The 24,272-nt window shown below is 37.7% G+C and overlaps 1 protein-coding gene across 4 annotated transcripts in view; it reads right to left on the bottom strand.

Moving 5' to 3' along the window:
• LOC145680524 (uncharacterized) overlaps positions 1-24,272 on the bottom strand; it is a 250,580-nt gene that overhangs the window by 140,854 nt on the left and 85,454 nt on the right. The window contains exon 1 of one of the 4 annotated variants that reach the window (XM_081751135.1): positions 8,055-8,673. The exons of 2 other annotated variants lie outside the window; for them this stretch is intronic. In XM_081751135.1, coding sequence (XP_081607261.1) covers positions 8,055-8,081 — 27 coding nt within the window. In that variant the 5' untranslated portion in view covers positions 8,082-8,673. Of the gene's footprint in view, positions 1-8,054; positions 8,674-24,272 lie in introns of those variants that run through there. One more of the 4 variants, XM_081751133.1, reaches the window with a different exon arrangement.

The raw sequence follows: 24,272 nt of genomic DNA, 5'->3' as shown, positions 1-24,272 counted from the left end.
AGCTGATTTTTCACATAAGTCTATACATGATGGATTAAACGAAGCGGTATGCGTTGCTGCCTATCTGATGCTGCGTAACTCAGCAATTGAAAATTTGTTAGTTACCATGTCCTTGGCTAACACCCTTCATATCATTATGGAACTCTCCCCACCCCACCAACACACACAAAAAAAGGACTACGGAATATATTTAAGTTAAGATAAATACAACTGCACAACATACATGATTGACTGGAGCTTTTGCGCTTCTATCGAGAAGTCCGGAATTCAACTCAGCATTCGACCATTCTGACAAAACTTTTCTTCATTCCATCTATGAAGTAGAAATAGTGCGTGTACTGTGAGTTGGCTGACTTCATTTCTTATTGTTTTTAAATCGTTATTATTACTAATTACCAGCAGTGACGGTTTTGCGAGGGTTAGGGGGGGCGGTCTTTCGGACTGAATCCTGTTCCCCAAAATTACGGAATGTCTAAAACAAACGAAATATCTATTAGTTATGCCTTTACTCATAAACTTTAAGCTGCCGTCAAATAAAAATTACGAATGTTTAGAAAAACTAAACATTAGTAAGAAAAAAACCCTCCCAGAATACTTTTCTAAATCCGTCAAATAAAAATTACGAATGTTTAGAAAAACTAAACATTAGTAAGAAAAAACCCTCCCAGAATACTTTTCTAAATCCGCCACTGATTCTCAGTATAAAATGATCTTCAAGGTTGTATCCGGAAGATTATCGCTAAATATATAAACGAAACGAAATACAGTATTAGTTATGCCGTACTCATAAACTTCAAGCTCCTCCCAAATAAAATTAGGAGATTTTAGAAAATAAAACAATCAGAGAAACCCGTCCCAAAGTACGTTTCTAAATCCGCTACTGATTATTTGTATAAATTAGTATTCAAGGTTGTATCCGGAAAATTATTGCTAAATCGTTGCACAGCTACAGTATAACAAATGTGGAAGTACGGTTAGACGGATATATTGAAAAACGTACGCTTTGACGGATATATAGAAAAACGTAAGTTTAACTTCTGCGTTAGAAGCTAGAGTACTAAGCTCTTAAAAATGAAACAGACGACAAACTGAAATGATATCTAGAAGAAAAAATATCGATAACTCAAAAGTTAAAATAAAGTTAAATAGCCTCTAAAATTGCCCTCAAATACTACATTCTTCATGTTAGCTTTAATTCGTAAAACATGTGCTCCATCCATCTTGATGGTGAATTTTAGAGCGAAATATGGCATTTAGGTCATGGAATTCTTATCTAAGTATAGAATATACTATAAGAAAGCTATTTAGATAGAAAAATCATGAAAATGAAAAAAGCCAAAATTTCCAAAATTCTCGTTTTTTTCCCAAAAAAGCCGGCTTTTTTGCATCTCTAGCAAAGGATCGTCAACAGCACGGTCTCCCGTACTCGGGAAAAAGCATGCTGCGATGTTTACTTTCACGCTTATAAGTGAAGAAAACGTGCACTATACCATGACGAAATACATCGCATCGCACGTTATTCTGAACACTAAAAGGCATGGAGCTGCTAGTTCCTAATACTTCCGACTTCCCTCTGAAGCATTGGATGTTCATTGTTGTCAAGGATTACCTTCTGCCTACTTTGGACTCTCCTTGAAATCAGGACATATCTGAAAACTCTATTGAGAGTATATGTGAGAATTTCACCCTGTAGGAAATGCCCTGTACTCCTATTGAAAATTGATGAAATATGCACTTTTGGATTGTGTATGCGTGGCTTCCTTTACTCTGATAAGGACCAGGATCCACAGTTTCTTGAATTCGAAATAGGGCTTGTTGAAATTTATTTTGGTTAGCTCTAGCTCTGCAACTATGCACTTTTCGCCATAGTTCCATATGAACTTTTTCTCTCATTTTGATGTGAGGATTCACCTCTTACAGTTTGTCGGTATAGCTCATTAACACCCTATATATATATATCCCTTCCTCCTCCTAGGGATTGTTCCGTCAAAGTGAAGTGATAAAATTCATCCTAGTCCCGAATCTTATCTATGCTGAAAATTTGATCGAGATCGGTCAAATGGTTCAGGTTTTTTTATTTTTTTTTTTATCTCCCTTTCTCCGAAGTTCTAATGTTAAAGTGAATAGCTAAAAACACTCCCAGGCCAGAACCGCATCTACCTCAAAAAATTAATCGAGGTCGATCGGGCGGTTCAAGAGATTAAGAGTCACTTTCAATTTTATAATATAGATTACAGTATGTGAGTAAGCAAATTATTGTTTTGACGTACAGTACCTCCAAGAACTTAACATCCTTCGAATATCCAGAGAAGAGGCAACTGACCCGTTGTCCCCCGCTGCGAACGACCATGAGTGCATTTTTTTTTCTTTACTGATTTCACTGTTTATGTATAGTTTATTCAGTATCAGATCAAGTTATGTCTCGTCTAATTTATCTATGACGGGCAAACTTGCGAACTAATTTCCTTGTTTACAAGTGATGTCAGTCGCACGACAAGGTTGCAAGAGATAGTGGTTTTACTTGAAATTTCTTTCATATGCAGTTTTTCAAGAAAATCAAAAGCATAGGCTGAACCGATTCAAATTTAATGTTAGCAGTCGTGTACATACTTTAAGTTGTTGTGCGCTGAATACATAAAACCACTTAATATGGGATCAAACACTAAAGCATGTAGATGGCTACAAATTTAATTTTTCCATACGAAAACAGAACGTTAAGTATTTTATTTCAGTACCTGCACAGAGGCGAGCCTAATTACAGGGAGACATAAAAAAACAAGTCTCATTCTTTTTAGTTTTGTTTATAGTCCTCCAGGTTTGAAATGTTGATGAAATTAGCTAACAGATAGAAACGAATATTCAACTCACAGTCACTACACTCGAAGGGTTATGGCTACCCAGATGTAGCACATTCAACGTGGTGATGCGTGGTCAGTGCGTTAGCTCTCAGGAGTCATTAATTTCTGACTTTCTAAACCTGAGTTCGCTACTTCTTAATTCACGTAGTTCCCCAGTTGCCTTATGATGAAAGAATGAAATTAAATCTTACAGTTTTACGATCCACGATAATGTCCTGAATTCTAAAAGAGATTACGATCATGAACGAAGTGAGGGAATGAAGAAATTGGAAGGAAACGGAAAAACGTGAAAGAAGTCACACAATTGTGGAAGTCCACCACAAAGCATACTTGCTGCTAGCTATGATCAATCCAGGGACCCCAAGCGGCAGAGGGGAACGCTGTACCACTAATCCACTGTGCCTCTTCATGATGATGGGAAAATGTTAGTGGTCCAATTGGGAGCAGAACCAGGAACCACGCACTAAGAAGTCGAGTGCGTTACAATTTAACTAAGCAGGTCTATATAAACTTGAGAAATATGCTCCCTTTTTCATGTACTTCCGCGCTCCCGCAAGGCCGCAGACGATACATTTTGATGCTCACGCTGACGAAAAAGAGTGCTTTCTCCCAGAAAAAGACGGCCTAAAATTGAGTGGACTACTCCACACTTTGTGGAACTGTAGGAAAGAAGTGTGGAACTATAATTCTTAAAGTGTGGAGTGGTATTAATATGAGTACCTTATATTTCTCGGATTATGCATTTAAACGCGTTTAGTGTGTCAAACTAAGTCTTACTGATTCAATATATTCATTATGCAATGGGTTACTCAATTCCATATAACTGCCAGTATATGATATTAAGCCAGAGTTAATACGTGTAGGTGTCTCCTAGATGGCAGAGAAAACCATTGCCAATTTTGAGGTGAAGGAACTTTTTAACTATATTTAGTTTTCAAACGTTTTCGGTTGCATTCATATAGTTTAAAAATATGCAACTAACTGCACGTTTATCTGTTGTTTCAATAGAACATTACACTTTTCCGATATAATGAAATGTGTTGTTTTGTAGATAAAAATTACACGATCCTTTGAATCCGTTATAGAAATATGTACTACCAAAGATAACACATCAATAACTGCCAAAAATTTAGCCGAAGCACCGTAGACTCTCAACAACCAATCATAACCCAGGAAATATTATCCGTTCGTAAGTTTCATGGGAAAAATTTCTTCCAGTGTGACTATTTTTCTTACCGGTTTTGTTTCCCGTATTTTATGGTTTAATACAATACAATTAAATATGTATCCTAATGTGCCTTTAATTTTGTTTGTTCTGGATGCCAAAATTTTCCTAAATACTACTACTACTACTACTACTACTACTACTACTACTACTACTACTACTACTACTACTACTACTACCAATAATAATAATAATAATAATAATAATAATAATAATAATAATAATAATATTTTTGGCTGCAGGTAAATATGATATACTGGACAGAACACTGATTATATGTCAAAACAAATGCTGATTAAACTAGTTTTCCTATACTATATAAAATTTTTACCAGTGTGGAGCTGTGATTTCGTTGAATTTTAGGCCCTGGAAGAAGAAGAATTTAATTCATAACCAATTTGTTGAAATTTTGTGTATCATTAAAGGGAGCTTCTAGGAAGTAAGTTTTGTTTCTAACACGACTGTACAATACTTGTGATAAATTATAAGAAGGTCGTATTATCGAGGATCACAAATGGAATACACTGCATATTACCATAATCAATTTTTGATATCACTATACTATGAGGGGGGGGGCTTAAGCGTGTCTGCCCTTTCGATACGCCACTGGTCTACAGCGTGGATTTAGGCATATATTTAGAATAGTATAGTTGAATATACCTTTACATACCAATTTTAACAAGTTCTCACACTTCTGTCTACCGCATAGGCAGCCTGTTTCTGTTCTGTTACTAAACAACAATATGAATATACTTTATTCCTTCCTTTTCTACAAAGTTGTAGTTCTTTATGTAGTCCTAATATCGGAACGCATTACTTTGTGATGATTTTTTTTTTTTCACTTTAAATTCCACAACAATCACCTGAACAATATTATAACATAACAACCAAGCAGAGACTTTTAGTGCTCGTATGCAGTGTTCATAGGTTTCTCAAGAAAATTCCTCTCGGTTGACACAAAATTTTCCCTAGTTGAATTTCCAGTTCCTATGGCAGAAATTATGTGGTAAGATTAATTCGGCTACATTAAAGATTTGTTTTATTATTTTTTCTTTTTTGCTTTTTTTTTTTTACTTTTTCCGTCATTTTGTTTTAAAACAAACAATACATACATATACACTCATCCAACAGTGGATGTAATGTTACTTTGAACACACACACACAAACTATTGTTATTGCATTGGTTCATTTCTGAAGAAAAAAAGTGAAAATTTAAGCATTTATATTGATCAACCAGTCACCGCAAAAATTTCCCTAGATTTTCAAGTTTTATTGAAAAAATCCCTTTTTGTTAAATTTACCTATAAAAATTTCCCTACATTAAGGAAATTTCCCTCTAACTACGAACACTGCTCGTATTATCAGGCTAGCTGTAAAAAGTAAAGCAGAAAAATATTCATACTTCTCCTCCCGTCAACTCCTTCAACCAATAACAGCATAAACACCACAACAAGGTGACCAGAATTTTCACTTGCGAAAACGGGACGCATACGAATCGGCTACGGAGGGGGGATATCTGACTTCCAGATTGCGTTTTGGGACTCTGCAGTGTTCTCAATTTACAAAATACGCAAGTAAGAGTGACAACACACCGTTTCTAACTTTACGTGTACCACACAACAAATAATGGTTCCCGATTGCAAGTTCTACCCAACAATTCTTTTAACTAGTTGAACTCAGAATTCCCACTCAATTCCCACTTGAACCACGAACATTCAATTCACATTTGAAAATTCAGAAGTTCTAGACACGGCTGAACTTTGGCAACGAGTGTTGGTACGGAAGAGAGTAGAATTTGCATTGACGATTTATATTTTGAAGAATAATTACGGGACACATAGGTCATTTTTACTTAAAAACGGGACATTTAGGCGTCCCGTTCTTGAGTCAGAAAAAAAACGGGACAATGGTTGGAGAAAAGGTACTGTCCCGGCTAAAACGGGACGTCTGGTCACCTTGCACCACAATGACTTTACAAAACAAACGTCCGAACTCGTCAGGTGAATTTTTGTGACCATTCTTCTGAAGTTAAAATGTCCTGTTCAAATTACAACAATCATTGTACACAATACATAAATAAATAAAACAATTAATGAACTATGTCTACCGACTTTTACTGTTCTTATATTCTAGCAACTCTTTATCAACTAATGCAAAAAAAAAAAAAAAAAATCCACGCCTGCTCTACCAACAACTCAGTCACCCAATAACACCATAGGGATACTGTGGCTCAGTGGTAGATTGCTTACTTCTGGCCCGAGGGATCCGTGGGTTGATTCCTGACAAAGCAAGTTTGTAGTGGACAACATCGTGTCTGTAGGTTTTCTCGGGTACTCTCGTTTCCTCCCTCATTATAATTCCACCAATTTTCTCATCATCAGCCTTAACCATCCGTCTACCTTAGCCAAAAGGGCATAATCGAGGGACATTAAACTGAAAGATTTCATTTTCTCTGAATAATATCACGTAAATACAACAGCAGTGACTCTATGAAATAAACACAGTAATTTATAGATGTAAAGTACGCAAAATTTGGTATGCTGGTCAGGTCAAAGCCGGCCCTAGGAAATTTACCGCCCCCTTCTATCTCCACAAAGAACAAATCTTAAAAGCCACAATTTTAGGTATGCTACCCCATCATGAACAACGAAGGTTAGAGAAAAAGGCACTCGCATTCAGAAAGGTCTAAACACTACAAATACAATCTCATTGTCTTTTTTTTAAATAATAATCTATTATGTTAGTGAAAGATAAAGCAAAACACACCTGCATATATATATATATATATATATATATATATATATATATATATATGGGAAGGTTCTAGAACACAGGTCTCCTCATATAGGTTAGTAGCTAGGTCGGCTCCTTTCTATACCGAAGTTTTATATTTAATTCACATAGTATTGCCGAGCGAGCGTGAGCGAGTGAAGGCAGGTTAGAGCCCCGCAGGGCACGTTGTTTTCTGTCTTCATTACAGCTACATGGGAAGGGGGACCTTTCTAGAACCTTGCCTATATATATATAAAGAATGTTTCCACCTTCAATGATAAAAAACTTATTTGAAACAAAGACAAGGCTAGGCTAGATTTTGTATCAAAACTGTGATAAGTAACTAAATGGCAGAAATGTTCGCTACTGTTCGACAATTGAGTTCTTGTATCTGACATCTATCAAACAATTCATGCTATGATTTGTTTGATCATTTGCTTTAGTACTGTACATGTTACTTTAAACTAACGCGACCTAAACATGATTTATGAATGTAGTATTCAAATAGAAGATCAGCTTGGTAAATTTAACTCTCATCATCATGAAATCTGTTTCCAACAGGGGCGTCATTTAGGGGGGGCAGGAGGGGGCAATTGCCCCCCCCCAAGAGTTTGAGGAATACATATACTTTAATAGATTGCGTACTAATATACTAGTATAAAACGTGAAAGTCTTATGTCGGTGGTGCTCTTGCCCCCCCCCCCAAGCAAAGTCTGAAATGACGCCCCTGGTTTCCAACAATAAATATTTATTTTAAATAATATAATTATGACAGATTTTCCCGCCCCTCGAAACTTACCGCCCCGTCCTATTTATAATAAGTCGGTTAAAGAAGAGATGTAAATGCTTATCGTATTTAATGATACGTTAATTTAATGACTGCTAATAAAACAACAGATGTTGTTGGTGAAAACTAATCAAAACAAAAGTCAAGTCAGGGGCGGATCCAGGATCGACTTCTGGGGAAGGGGTTGACATACTGCTACTTAGAGCTAATTTAAGAGCTTCAAACTCTGGGATAGGTTTTATTTATATATATAAAATAAGAAAGTTTCTTCTTCTGGGGGATGACGAGCGCCCCCCCCCCTGGATCCGCCACTGAATCAAGTGCTGTCACAGTGTCAAGTGATATATTAAAATACAAGACGCCCATTACGTCATACGTTCTATTTTTTAAAAAAATAATGAACAACAATTACCCATTTCATCTTGAACAACAGCAGCATCCTTCACGATGACGTCACACAGATCCATGTTGAAGAGCATCTACACGGGTGGGCTATTTTCACGTAGTAACTTCCAGACAAAAACAGTTTCTACGTTATATATTTTTTTATTTCTTCTTGCAAAGTTGCAAAACTAAGCACAACACTGAGTTAGCTTTAAATAAGAACCATGTGTAATACACAAAAAATTAAAGAAGAAAAATTCCACAAATTCCTTTCGGAATAGGAATTCGGCATAAACTCACGGCCTCCACTTCTCAGCTGTTTTAGAAACACACACACACACACACCTACATGGACACACACACTCACTCAACTCACACGCCGAATACAGAAGTCCTGTCAGTTCTTCTGATGACGAAATGAGCTGGGAAGGCCTAACGGTTGAATACCATTAGAGTTCCTTTCTACATACAACACATACGTACAGAACACACACTCTGGCAATTTACCAATCACACATACTAGGCAGGCATCATCTCCCACTGTCTCATCTGAACTCCCATGTCAGCTGAGTTAAATGCGAAAGGCATTGCAATCCATGTAATAATGTTGCGACCTGGAATCCTCGATTAGGAAGTTCTCGGTGAGAAGAACGTTTGAAAGTTGCTTCCGATTTCAATGGAAGGAAGTGTAAGAAAAAATAAGAAAAAAAAATGTGACCGCTATGCACGATAGACATGCAATCCTTTGCTGCGGGCTATTTATGTAGGTTAAAAACTGAAACACTTGTTTATATGACAGTTAATATATATTTTTTGTTTGTGTAATCGTGCAAAATATTTTGTAGTTACTGTCGATTTTCAGCAGCGTTGCCAGTTGATGGGTAGCGTTAATCATTTAACACATTTTCTTGGGTAGTGAAGTTATCTTCCCTCCCTCAATCGGTAAAGGCTTGCAAATGCTATAACGAATTAGTGCTAATTTGTGCCGTAAATATATAGGCCCTGTCTCCATTAATAACGAAGAAACTCAACAATGGTGGGGGAACTAACTTCACACTAGCCCCCTCGCCACTAACTCAGGTTCGATTCAAACCTATGCCAATATTTAGTGCTCAATTTGTGCTGATTTGTACCGCATGTTTTAGAATTTGCGTTATGCCCAGAAAAAGATAAATAACTAATAACTTGTTTCGGAAGGGGTGTGAAGTTAGCTCCCACACTAGTATTCGATTGAAAGCTACGCCAATATTTAGTGCTCAATTTGTGCTGTTCTGTGCCGCATATTGGTCTCCAGTGGCACCGATTTCTGTATAACTTCGAGGGGCGGTCAGGTATTGTGTTTCATCAAATATCCAAACAAATATTTGGACTATGAGATATCGGGATTTGGTTATCAAAAATCGATACCGATAAAATATCGAAATATTAATATATCGAAATACCGAAAAATGATGGAAATATAAATACATTCAAATATAAGAAATCGAATGTCAAAATACCGAAAATACTAAATTTCGAAAAATATCGATAAAACGTACAGTGATATTTTAATAACGACATTTCGATACTTGTAAATATATAGCGATATCGCGCAGCACTAGCAAAGATACAAGCAGAGCTATCTAAATTGTAGGAAACCCAGAAAAACTTTCAGCACGAGCCCCTTGCCTCCCCAAGAATGGTCCATGGGGTTGCGGGTTAGATCCATAATTTATAATTTATCTATACAGGGTGGCCCATTAGTAGGTATACAGCCCGGTACTACTCAACTCATTGCTTTTTATATAATTTCTTATTGTTATCCATCAGACAGACTTAGTTTCTTTATTATTTGTTCTTAAAGCCTTTTTACTTATATCTTAAGCTCAGAACATCCGTGGCAAATAAACCCATAAGCTAGAATGTTATACTTGACCAATGCAGGGGTGTATACCTATTTTTGAGCCACCCTGTATAATTCACGCTGCGGAAAGAAAACAGACTTAATATACTAATATTAGCATTTAAAAACATGGAAATACTTGTATTATTGAATATACTCACACAATAATTTGCTTTCATTCTCACAGTTACCTCAGAAAGAGGGAACGTAACTCCAGCAAATTAAAATAATAGTTTTTGATTAATACATTAACTTTTAAAAATAACGAACTTGTAGTGGCGCGGTGGTTCAGTGGAAGTGTTCACAGCTGGTGCATGGGGTCCTTGGTTCGATTCAGGCTTGTGAATTTGTGATGGACAAACCGCGTGCGTGGGTTTTCTCGGGGTTCTCCCGTTTCCTCCCACTTTCTTCATTCCACTATTTCATTCATTTCTCGCCATCACCATCTCCTTTAGCCTAGCCGGCATAATCGTGGGACGTAAAACTTGAACATCAGCACATCAGGTATCAGCACATCAGTAACAAACTTGTGTACTATATTTTCGTAAATCTCTGTCCCATGGCTTAAAACATTAATTGCATAAAAAATAGCAGAAATTTCAGAAGAATCAAAAGGTGGTTGATAAAATGGCGTACATGATGGTAATGGCGTACGCAAAGGGGTTTTAACACCTCCCCACTTTGAACAAGATAGTATTAAAACATGAACATTTACAGTATTAAACATGTTTACAAAAATCTTGAAACGATATGAACTTGGAAGTTATTCCACTTTGAAGAAATTCGGTATAGTCCACTGCATATTAGAGAATACATCTAAAAAAATTAACAAATGCATGTTTCTGATTATACCTATGGATATATCTGCTTATGACAGTTCTTTATCTTTAATAATAATAATAATAATAATAATAATAATAATAATACTAATACTAATAATAATAATAATAATAATAATAATAATAATAATAATAATAATAATAATAATAATAAATACATTCAGAAACTGTGTTTGATTAGCTTTTTGCATAGAAAGCATTCACCTAGCGCCAGGCCCGTTTCCACAGGGGATACGGGGGGCCAAGCCCCCTAAATTTTTACTGGCTCCCTAAAATTTTCACGGTAGGCTTGCAAATGAACTATAATATGGTTGGATCAGGCCCCCTAACTTCTGCCGGGCGCCTCACTACATTTTGGGGCTGATTACGGGCCTGCCTCACAGATAGATCTTCACTAGATATATAGTGTCTTGTGTAAAGATGCCCCACTGAGTGAAGACGCCCCTGCTCGAATTGCTCAAAGCTTGTGACACGAGGTCACAGAACTTGCCATGCGCGTGAAAGGGTATAGAGTCTTGAGTAAATACAGGCACGTAGCCAAACGGGGGCCCGGACCCCCCTTCGAAACCAGACTTTAAAAATTTAAGGACTTGGAACACCATTTTGAATTTTGAATTTGTCAGTAATGGTGAAGGTAAAATATATTTTAATCAGGGTGCAATGTGGTGCAAAATGGATGCAAAACGGTGAGATATAAAACAATGAATTTTGGGATGGTGGCGCTCCAAGTTACTGGGTCTGAAAGATTGTAGGGCTGCAAGATTTTTTAATGACAGCACAGCTACAAGATTCTTGCAGCATGACAACCTACCTTTACTATTTCAGAACAAACTTACTTCCTTCCATTTCATATGCACTTTAACAGCTCATATCTGTATGATCTAAGATCATAATTATAAGAGGTCACCTTTAAGATTTTATTTGATTTCGTTCATTGTGAACATACATTTTACACATAAAAAGAGCTAATTGTTCATGTTGCATCAATCTGGGAAATTTTAGCGTGAACTTTTTGCCTCCTTTGGTGAAGTTAGAAACGAAACGCCTTCTCAGTAAATAACATAACAGAAAAGACTGAGGAAACTAGTAATTATTTTAAAGCAGGCCATAACATGAAATAATATATATACGTTCACAAATGGACATGCAATGACATTTTCTATCTTCATGCCTGGCTTTCCTTCCCTTTTGCTATCCACAGCCGACGGCCACCTTTGTTAACTTGTTTTCACTAATAACGCAAACCAGTAATTTGGGACGAAAGTACAGCATGGTCGTAGGTCATTAAGTTCATTCAACTGTAATCGTGAACCAAAAAAAAAAAAAAAAAAAAAAGTGTTTTGCAATTTCTTTAATCGTTTCATTCAGACGTAAATTATACTGGCATATTCGGCAATTTCATCTTAAAAGCAGCACTAAAGAACGGATTAGTTACAATGTTTCTTCCAGGTAAGGGGTAAAAGTGGATCTGAAAAGGTAGAGGGACGGGTGACGTCACGCCGACCCCCGTGCGTATATTTGTCCATTGTACTGTGATATGATTTGGACTATTAAATGTGTATAAAAAAAAAGAGAGAGAGAATTTAATATTATTGTAAAAATAGGATTAAGTAATACTTCCTAAACATAGGAAATATTCACTTTCTAGGAAGCAAAGACTTCTAAGATTAGTGTAAGTTAAAAACAAAAACAAATACAAGTATAAGTACAACAGGTGAAAGGCAAAACGATATATAAACTGGGTGCAAGACAAACAAAAGGAAAGATTTGTTTATACTGAATTGTTGTTAAGTATTCATAATCACAGTGACTCTCTATTCAACAGCAAAGATGGATAAGGCTGTACTACCTTCTAATTTCTTTCCGTAAGTTGAACCTTAGTTTTGGTTATAGAAAAGAGAACAAATTTACAAGGAGTTCATATCCCAGGTCTCCCTCCGTGCAGGTTTTTAATTTAAAATTAAAATGTAAGTATATACTAAAAATTTCTTGTATGTTACCATAAAAAAATAATAAAAAAGATGCATCTCACTTTTTTCTTTTATTTCTACCAATAGATACAATCTACTTCAGTATTTTGTAATTATCCAACCGCTACTTAAATTATCTTAATATTTATTTATGTCTCAAAAATTAACTAAACTTAATTCAAAAAATAAAACAACTAAAAATAAAAAGTACGGAAACAGTACTTTTTAGGAAGTGGAGGGATGCCATAGACATTTTTGGAAGTGGCATAACGTCGTCCCCCTGTGTTCCCCCCACTTTTATCCCTGCCAGGTATACTTCTGGGAAAGGGCATTTGCCTTCGCCCGAGTAAGTCATTAGCTTCTCCCTTCCCTCTCTGAAGCTACCAGTGCAACTTTCACGGCTTCATTTTGCCCTCCACCTCTCACAAATATTTTTTGGAATAAAGTGTGATTAGTGATATCAATTCCTTAACTTACGCCACTAACAAACACATTAAGCGTCATTTTGTAGGAAAATTCATTTGCAAAACCTTTTATAAGAAAGTGACACTTTTGTCAAAAAAAAGTATTATATTTGAATACTAAACCATATGTCTAAAGTGTTTCTTCCAAACATGTTTTTGGGGAGGCACTAACCCCCGGAAGAGACCAAAATAACACGTCTATAATATAATAATAAATACAATAGTATTAGTAGTGCCCCCCCTTGAATTTTTTTTTTCTGAAAGAAACACTGTGTGTCTAGCAAGTCGAACTGAAAATATCGAATTGAATAATCATCTTAATACAAGTTTTTTTCTATTATTATGTTAAACTGCAAGCAATATTGACAACCTCTCAAGTAACACGTGAGTAAACGGGAATGCGGCGTAGGATCGAAACTGCGTAGCGTCGAAACTGCGTACGATCGAAAAATTCAGCTCAAAACCTGTTTCGATCCTACGCAGTTTCGATCGTACGCAGTTTCGACGCTACGCAGTTTCGACGCTACGCAGTTTCGACCGTACGCAGTTTCGATCGTACGCAGTTGCCCTGAAATAATTTAAGTTTTAATCATGCGCTCAAAAAATATATATATTTTTTTCTCTCTTTAATTTCTTTAACCTGTGCAGCTATAAATTAGGGTTATATTCATGGACTCCACACGGCCTAAACTGCGTAGGATCGAAACTGCGTACGGTCGAAACTGCGTAGCGTCGAAACTGCGTAGGATCGAAACTGCATACGGTCGAAACTGCGTAGCGTCGAAACTGCGTAGGATCGAAACTGCGTACGGTCGAAACTGCGTAGCGTCGAAACTGCGTAGGATCGAAACTGCGTACGATCGAAACTGCGTACGGTCGAAACTGCGTAGGATCCACACTGCAGGTAGGATGGACAAGTTACAGGCGTATGGATTGAGAATCAATTATGATTTGTAATGATGACTATGTCAGAAGTGTAATACTAACTTTGAAACAGCTTCGACGGAATATAATGTAAAATAGTTATGTAATATGAAGAATTTAAAGTAATGAAGAATATGATGTATGATGAATATTGAAGGATAAGAATAATAATAATGTTTAACGAATATTTCGATTGTAAAGATATTATTTCGTAAAGGCTGTCAGAAAGTTAGAGAAACAAAAGTCAGATAAAGATTCATATGCTGTTCTGTGTGTACTTGTCTGCGTAATATGAATGAAAATTTATATGATTTTATGTACAGCTTAACGGCCAAATCACCAGTTATTCTCATATGTATGCCAACAACGTTACAATATTGTACTTCGCTTTGGGAGTTTCTCATTTGTACACTGAACCTCAAAGCGATTTATAATTGGAACACGTACCCGTGGGAGTAGGAGCATTTCAATGTATTCCGTTACATTTCACAAAAATATTTTTAACCGTAAAAGATTCGAAATTAAACTACTATTCAAATAGAGAATAAAATTACGAAAGTTTACAATTATTACTGGAAATCAATGCTGTCATCCATTTTGAACATTTTAAAAGAACATAGTTTCTAATGTATTGAAATTTCATTTCTTATGAATAGTTTGAAACGTTGTAAATAGTTGTAAAGAACCTGCAGAAAATTCATCAAAATCCTCCTACAATGGGGAAGCCGTGTTAGACATGGAGTTAGTGGATGCAGATGGTGGCATTGGAAAAGTCCGGGTCTCCCGAGCACAGTGGTGATATCAGAAACCGGGCCCCAGCCATGGGGCTCCAGAAAAATAGGGTCCCGAAGTTTTGGGCGCGGGTTCTTTCTATACGCCTATTAAACATGGAATTGTATGTGGGTGGTAAAGTTGGAAATGTTCGGGTCGTCTGAGCACAGTGTTAACGTCAGAAATTGGGCCCTTGTCTCAAAGGTCCAAAAATGGTGTCCCGAAATTTTGAGCTTGGCTTCATTCCATTTTTCTTTTAAGCATGGAGTTATTGGATACATATTGTGGTGTTGGAAAGCTCCGGGACCTGAGACTCCAGAAATGAGATCCAAAAAGTTTGGGTTCAGGTCTCTTTTATCTGCCTATTTAACATGGTGTTGTACTATAGTGTTAGCGTTTGAAAGGTCGGGGTCGATTAACGAAAGCGGTAATGTCAGAAATTGGGCCCTGGCCTCGAAGCTCCAGAAAATGTGGTTCCGAAATGTTGGGCTCGAGTCCACTCTATTTCTCGTTTAAGCATGGAGTTGTTCATACAGATGGTGACGTTGGAAAGATCCGATTCCCCTCAGCACAGTGGTGGTCAGGAACCGGGCCCCCACCATGGGGTCCCAGAAATGGAGTCCCAATGTTTTTTGCATGAGCCCCTTCTATACGCCTATTAAACATGAATTGTTGTACGAAGGTGAAAAAAAAAACTTGTATCTTTCTTATAATTATTAGATAATAATCTCACAAGTAAACCTTACGTTTGGGTGAATCGAGTTGCTGACTGAGACACATATGAGAAAGTAGTACTAAATGTGGTCAGTATTTCACGTATGGCAAGATAGCCCCCCCACTTTAGAAAATTGAAACAATGACTAGGTCATTCGTTTGTACTACGTTTGTACCGTTTGTACCGAAAATATTTTCGTTTGTACCATTTTCCTTATAGGGTTACTTGAGAGGTCGACTGGCGGGGCTATCTTGGCGCCAAGATAGCCCCCCCGTATCACAGCACAAAAAATTGGAATACACCATTCGAAAGCAAATCGTTTGTGCCGTTTGTACCGAAAAAAGTTTTGTTTGTATCCTGATAGTTTTCGAGAAACAGGGGATGACATTTGGGGGGGCTATCTTGGCGCCAAGATAGCCCCCCCCCGTATCACAGCACATAAATTTGAAATACACCATTCGAAAGCAAATCGTTTGTACCCTTTGTACCGAAAAAAGTTTTGTTTGTACCCTGATAGTTTTCGACAAACAGGGGATGATATTTGGGGAGGCTTTCTTGGCGCCAAGATAGCCCCCCCGTATCACAGCACAAAAATTTGAAATACACCATTTGAAAGCAAATCCATTGTACCGTTTGTACCGAAAATTTTTTATTTGTACCCTGATAGTTTTCGAGAAACAGAGGATGATATTTGGGGCGGGAGGCTATCTTGGCGCCAAGATAGCCCCCCCCATATCACAGCACAAAAATTTGAAATACACCATTCGAAAGGAAATTGTTTGTACCGTTTGTACCGAAAAAAGTTTTGTTTGTACTCTGATAGTTTTCGAAAAACAGGGAATGATATTTGGGGCGGGGGCTATCTTGGCGCCAAGATAGCCCCCCGTATCACAGCACAAAAAATTGGAATACACCATTCGAAAGGAAATCGTTTGTACCGTTTGTACCGAAAAAAGTTTTGTTTGTACCCTGATAGTTTTCGAGAAACAGAGGATGACATTTGGGGGGCCTATCTTGGGGCCAAGATAGCCCCCCCCCCGTATCACAGCACAAAAATTTGAAATGCACCATTCGAAAGCAAATCGTTTGTACCGTTTGTACCGAAAAAAGTTTTGTTTGTACCCTGATAGTTTTCGAGAAACAGGGGGTGATATTTTGGGCGGGGGCTATCTTGGCGCCAGTTTCTTTCTGAATTTGTACACACTTCGTTATTCTTTTTACGGTATTTGTTTACGGAAAAGGGCACAAATAGAGAAAATTTAATTGAATCGGTGAGTATAAAACCGCTACTAGTCCACAAAACGCATTTTGAGATATTTGAAAAAATAACTTTCGTTTGTTAATGCCAGAAATGTACAGTCGGCATTATAGCATTCTGTTATAACGTGCAAGGTCTTGCAAATTGCACTACTCTTCATTACAACTTGTAGTTCTACATCTTTAGTGTTATTTTTTCCTTTACTTCAAAATGGTTTATTGTGGACTCTCACTGTTTTCCCACTCGCCGATTCAATCCTAACGTTATTACCGAAAAATTCATTTTTTTTTATTTTGATATGCACAACCAGAATTCTAAATACACATCAATTCACATGGATAAACATATAATACTTATTAATGGACATGGAAAAAGTACACATTAGGGGGCCTATCTTGCGAACAGATAGCCACCAAATCTCATCCCCTGTTTCTCGAAAACTATCAGGGTACAAACAATTTTTTTTTCGGTACAAACGGTACAAACGATTTGCTTTCGAATGGTGTATTTCAAATGTTTGTGCTGTGATACGGGGGGGCTATCTTGGCGCCAAGATAACTCCCCGCCCCAAATATCATCCCCTGTTTTTCGAAAACTATCAGGGTACAAACAAAACATTTTCGGTACAAACGGTACAAACGATTTGCTTTCGAATGGTGTATTCCAATTTTTTGTGCTGTGATACGGGAGGGCTATCTTGGCGCCAAGATAGCCCCCCCAAATGTCATGCCCTGTTTTTCGAAAACTATCAGGGTACAAACAAAACTTTTTTCGGTACAAACGGTACAAACGATTTGCTTTCGAATGGTGTATTTCAAATTTTTGTGCTGTGATACGGGGAGGGCTATCTTGGCGCCAAGATAGTCCCCCCCAAATGTCATCCCCTGTTTGTCGAAAACTATCAGGGTACAAACAAAACTTTTTTCGGTACAAACGGTACAAACGATTTGCTTTCGAATGGTGTATTCCAATTTTTTGTGCTGTGATACGGGGGGGCTATCTTGGCGCCAAGATAGCCCCCCCAGTCGACCTCTCAAGTAACCCTATAAGGAAAATGGTACAAACGAAAATATTTTCGGTACAAACGGTACAAACGTAGTACAAACGAATGACCTAGTCATTGTTTCAATTTTCTAAAGTGGGGGGGCTATCTTGCCATACGTCAGTATTTCAGTGAGGTTGTAGGTGCGAAGCTCCAGGGGTTTAGGAGATACAGCTATCAGAACATCATGGAAGTACAGAATAGTCTTCATACAGTTGGAGGTAAAAGCTCTGTAAGACCTCTTGTAACGACAAAAGGTGAATAACAAATATATGGGTATATATTAGGACTAGTGGGAAGTCATATAGTAAGGGTATACCTGACGGCGGCCATCTTGAAATCCGCCATTTGGAATTAAGGTTAAGTTTTTAAAATAGGAATAGGGTCATGTGATACATGATTTAAGGCGCAAATTTAATCAGAAGAACAATGGTCACGTTAATTTTGAGTTACGCACAATTGGTAAAAAGTTACAGGGAAATTAAATATTGTTGCAGCATATGTATTAGTCCTTTACCCCACCTTTTAAATTTTGTTTTAATGATAATAATTAAATAAAAAGCAGGTGGAGAAATATTAGGTCTATGGTAAGAGTTGCCTTCATGGCGGCCATGTTCAAATCCGCCATTTTGAAGCAGACAAAAGTTTTAAACAAAACGCATAACAGTGATACCTGATTAATAGCAAATTTTACCATAACTCCAACGGTATAACCATTTTTGCTTTATCATTAACCAGCAAAAAATTAAATGGATCGCTCCTTACGACTACTACTTTGACGGAATTGTTAACGACAGATGTGTCATGTGTAACTCGATTGCCTTTGTCAGGTGTGCTCACTGTGAGCAGAGCATTTGTGCAAGTCATGCACTCTTTTCTGAACTACATATTGATTGTACTAATTGAGGACTTTTCTGGAAGAAAGATCCACGTTCAATTATGACTCAATTATTCTTTGGTCATTTTTCCTTAAATTAGCAACTTGTTTATGCGATAACAAATGATGCTTAATGATAAAGCCAAAATGTTATACCGTTGGAGTTATGGTAAAATTTGCTATTAATCAGGTATCACTGTTATGCGTTTTGTTTAAAACTTTTGTCTGCTTCAAAATGGCGGATTTGAACATGGCCGCCATGAAGGCAACTCTTACCATAGACCTAATATTTCTCCACCTGCTTTTTATTTAATTATTATCATTAAAACAAAATTTACAAGGTGGGGTAAAGGACTAATACATATGCTGCAACAATATTTAATTTCCCTGTAACTTTTTACCAATTGTGCGTAACTCAAAATTAACGTGACCATTGTTCTTCTGATTAAATTTGCGCCTTAAATCATGTATCACATGACCCTATTCCTATTTTAAAAACTTAACCTTAATTCCAAATGGCGGATTTCAAGATGGCCGCCGTCAGGTATACCCTTACTATATGACTTCCCCCTAGTCCTAATATATACCCATATATTTGTTATTCAAATTTTGTCGTTACAAGAGGTCTTACAGAGCTTTTACCTCTAACTGTATGAAGACTATTCTGTACTTCCATGTGATGTTCTGATAGCTGTATCTCCTAAACCCCTGGAGCTTCGCAACTATAACTTCACTGAAATACTGACCACATTTAGTACTACTTTCTCATATGTGTCTCAGTCAGCAACTCGATTCACCCAAACGTAAGGTTTACTTGTCAGCTCCTAAACACGTATAAAAGATACCGAAGTTATATTTCAGCAAAAAAACCATTACCATAAAACATCTCTTTGCATGTGTAATGACTTAAATGTATTATATCTTGCCTCCCTCCCAAATAAATAAACAAATAAATAAACGATTACAGTCGATAAGCGTAAATCTGGCAGAACCTATTTTCCGAAATCTAAAACAAATCACGCAGATTGTTTATTGCTTGTTCGAGATTGTCCACATTATATTTTCGGTCGCGATTGTCCACATCACATTTTCGGTTTTTCATTGTATGTAATTAACTATACCATAACAGAAATTCCCGCTACGAACAAATTACACGTTAGGTATACGCCTATGTGTCTCGTCTCGAGGACTTCTGGGCCGCAGTGGCTTAGTGGCAGAGGATTCACACATGATGCGGGGCCCTGGTTCTATACCAACTTGCGCAAAGTGGGGTTTGTGGTGAACAAACACCGTGTATGAGGGTTTTCTCGGAGTTTCCCTTTCCCACAACTCTTTCATTTCACCATTCCATTTATTCTCATCATCTGCGTCTCCTTTAGTCTACCCAGGATGACAGTCGGACATAAAACTTAAAGATTGCATTTTCATTTTCACATTTGGAGACCCTATATCTGTGTTCCTTGAGTGCCCCAAATGCTAAATAATAATGGGTTGGAAGGCCCATGAAGTTTAGTACCTGGTACACCCATTATCTCAACTTGCCCAAAAAGTTAAGAGCTCACGTTAAGTTAACGCCCCAAAACTTTGGTTTTCACACCTTATTAACTATATTGGCCCAAAAGATGAAATTTGTTAGCCCATCGATTTTTATCTCGACTAGCCCAGAAAGTTGGGAGGCTCTGGTGAAGTTAGCCCCCAAATTTTCGGCGCCTATATCACATTAACTATGGGAGAACGAAAGCTGAAATTTGGTAGCCCATCCAGCCCGTAGACAGTACTATGTAGGCCATTCATTCTCTGGACCAGCCCAGAAACTTGAAGGGGGGGGGGCTCACGTTAAATTAGAGCCCGAAATCTTTGGCGCGCATATCTCATTAACCCTTTCGGGACAAAATCGATTTTGGGGTTTTTGGTAGACTTTCAGTTAATGATTTATTGCCCAAACACTGTTAGCCCGATTGATATCGTTTATGTCTTGTATTTTAGAAGAGAGACATGGCTATTTTTTCGTGTAAGTTAGATTGCAGTGTTGCTAACGGGAGGGATTATTGAAAAAATGTAAGAGTGAAATTAAAAAAAAAATCCCTAGCCGAATTTCATGATTTTTTCTAGCTGGCAACACCGAAGCCACATGGGTTCAAGTCACCTAGAAAGAATTTTCTGGTATGTTGACAAGGTACAGTAAAAACCTGAAGTCGCTGGCTGCCATACAAAGAGAGAAAGAAAAAAACTCTCTCATAATACACATTAAATTTTGGCACTTCTTACGCGTCAGAAGCAAAAATCAGCATACATGGTGGTTCCCTAATTATCCTAATTATCCAATCGTGCTCCTCTATGGTGCGTTTTGTAGGCCAAGAATGATTCCAGACAGTTGTACGTTGGTTTGAATATAGCCAAGGACACTGAAATAATAGGGGGGGAAGGATAAATTTCCCAATTTTTTCACAAACAATTACAATTAACATTTTCTGTAGCTGGCAACATTGCTACCAGTCAAAAGCAAACAATTTTAAAGTAATCTTTGGCCCACCAATAATATATTCAGCTAGTATCATGATGATATCTCTCAAATTAAGCATGTAATTTTAAAAAATATATCATTTTTCCTAGAAAGTCACTATTATCCTTAAAATTATGTAATATGGTATACTGTAAGACCGGAATTGTAGTGTCCCCAATTATCCAAGTGAAACTTTTTATAGTGCGTTGTGTAAGTCAAGGATGAGGCTTCCAGAATCTGGTATGTTCGTTCCAATGTAGCCAATAGAAGAGAAGGAAATAAGAGGCAAATTTTAGAAGGGAAAAAAGAGAATTTTTTTACCAAAAAAGTCTGGAAATAAATAGTTCTATGGCTGGAAATACTGCTAAGAGACAGATGCAACTATCATAAAATAAACCTTAGCCCACCATTAATATATCCTGAAAGTATCATGTCGATATTGAATAAACGAAGCTAGTAATTAAAAATTAATAGATTATGGTAAATATAAAAGTGAGAAAAATCAAGGATTAGAACCTTAATACGAAAATGAAATGAAATGAAATCTTTGAGTTTCACGTCCTACGGTTATGCCGGTTAGGCTAAAGTAGACGCTGATGATGAGAAATGAATGAAATGGTGGAATGAAAAAGTGGGAGGAAACGGGAGAACCCCGATAAAACCCACGCACACGATGTTTAGAACCTAAATACGAATTTATGGTGCGCCTTCTAATTACGCAATTGCAACGATCTGTGCCCAAGTTTGTTCTGTAAGGACCGATGTTTGACTGACGTAGTTCACTTGCGCTCGGACGTATAGGTACGGAATTATAAACATAAACTTCGAAAATTGACAAATCTGAAAATAATTTATCTTCGCATTGAATTTGGACCCCTCCTCCGAAGTAAATTCATGTGTAGGGTACGTACCACTATACTACGATTTTTAATTTCAGTAAAAACCCCTTTGTTTTCTTGCCCCCAGGATAACTATATACTCTGCCAGTTAATATTTTCTAAACATTTGGAGTGATGTATCGTCATATGTATAGATTAACCTCTTGCACACAGAGAATGTTTCTTTTCCAAGATTTAAATAAAACTGAAATGCTTTCCATTTCCATACAGAATTCAATTCACCTAAGATGTCCAAAGTTTGTGCGCTCACCTGCTCAGACAATTCCTTCCTCCACCAACGGTTGTGCTCGATGTGGCGGCCACGAGCCTGGACTATCGCTCTGCAACGCAATTGCCACTGAAGCATTGCGCGTAGAAGGTGTGTGAGGGGAATTGTAGACCACACCGCTTGACAAGCTTTCCAAAGCCCTCTATGGTATGGGACGCCTTTGTGTGAGTCCTTGTTTCAGAAGGCCAAAGGCGCAGAAATCCATTGGCTACGCATCTGGTGACTCCACAAGTTTGAACGAGAAGGGTATAACAGACACATCACTCTCCGTGGCCATACGCCAATAATACGCGACAGAACTGCGCACATTATGACTGGATGCTTTGACCATGTGGATCCACACCTTCCGGGTGTCCCTGCCATACAACTGTGGGATGTGCGTTCTGTATAAGGGTTCCATGATGTTAGTTTGAAAGTAGTCTGCATTTACCTTGCCCTCGAAATTCACACGATGCATTGGCAACTTCCCACTGGCGCAGAAACCTGCCACCATCATGAAGCAATTCGAAAACTTCTCGCGACATTCACGGACGGACTCGCCGCGGCTCTTCGCATCATGTGGTGAATAAAAAATGGCCCTGGGCTTATTGGTGTTATCAAGGTAGATCCAGGCTTCATCCAGAGTGACAACCCACTACCATTTGTCATCTGAGAGGTACTGTTCATACAACTTTCTTGAATCTCTCTTGAATGTACCTTGGTGATAACTTATGGCCCATCGCCTTATGTCGTTTTTTTTTTATTATTTGCAAATTGTCCTTTGTGAATTAACACATTGTGCTCTGAGACTTCCTGCATGAGATGGCACGTTTGCTTTGGGTAGGTGGGTTCTTCTTCACAACTGCTGCCCTGATGTTTCTCACAACGCGTGGTTTCCTGGCTGGACTCCTTTCTTCTTCACTCTCACGACTTGATCTTGACATTTAGGGCCGGTGCTTTTACAGCGCTATTGCCCTTCCTACTGCACGCTTGATGATGTTGTTGCTGCTTGCCGCACACATTTTCACAATCACTGACTCATTGCATTTTGCATCGGGAAGTGCACATATGTGACCTTCGCAATAAGGTGTCACTTTAACAGAAATACTAGCTGCTCACCACAACAACTTCCACAGCGGTGTACGTGACTCACTACTGGATTTACGGGCTACTGACTTCTGGTTCCTTTTCCTACGCTGTGCTCGTTATCAGCTCTGTAAACCACCTTGGGTGAACTGACCTGTAGTATATGAAGGACTCAATGGGAGGGGTTACAAACCCCCCTCTTCGGTACGCCACTGCCTAGGTATATGACATATTTAAACAAGATGTGTTGAGTAATAGAAAAGATCTTTTCGCAAACTCTCTCTAGTGCATTTTCTATTTACAAATTGTGGTTAGGTCATTATTAGGTAAGTAAATGTAGGCTCAGAAATATGTCTCCATCATGAGACATAACCAAATGGAACGAAACTTTATTCGGCAGGCCTGTACACGGCATTGAACCAGAAAACAGAAAGTCAGCACCAATATCGAATGGTAATATTTAAACTAAACACATGTGAGCATTGACATTCATTTATGAAATACTAGCTGAAATGCCCGGTGTGCACAGGGAAATATAGTTATAGGAAGGTCTCAAGGTATACTTGAACTTAATTTCTCCTTCCTGAAATATTTTATTTTTGACAAAGTTTAAACCACTCCCCATTGAACCCCGCCCTAGGATCCGCACCCAATAAAATTAAATATAGGCCTACTATAGTATTTTCCAGACTATTATGTCCTTGATGAATTTACCTAGAAGGAACTTATATATTAAGTTTAATCTTCCTAACATAAGTGTCTCGACAGA

This window comes from Thermobia domestica, chromosome 3 (genome assembly GCF_964235325.1).
Source record: "Thermobia domestica chromosome 3, izTheDome1.hap1.1, whole genome shotgun sequence".
NCBI classification, from domain to species: Eukaryota; Metazoa; Arthropoda; class Insecta; order Zygentoma; family Lepismatidae; genus Thermobia; species Thermobia domestica.
Note: the sequence above shows the minus strand (reverse complement) of the source record. Positions and strands in the feature narration are given on the sequence as shown.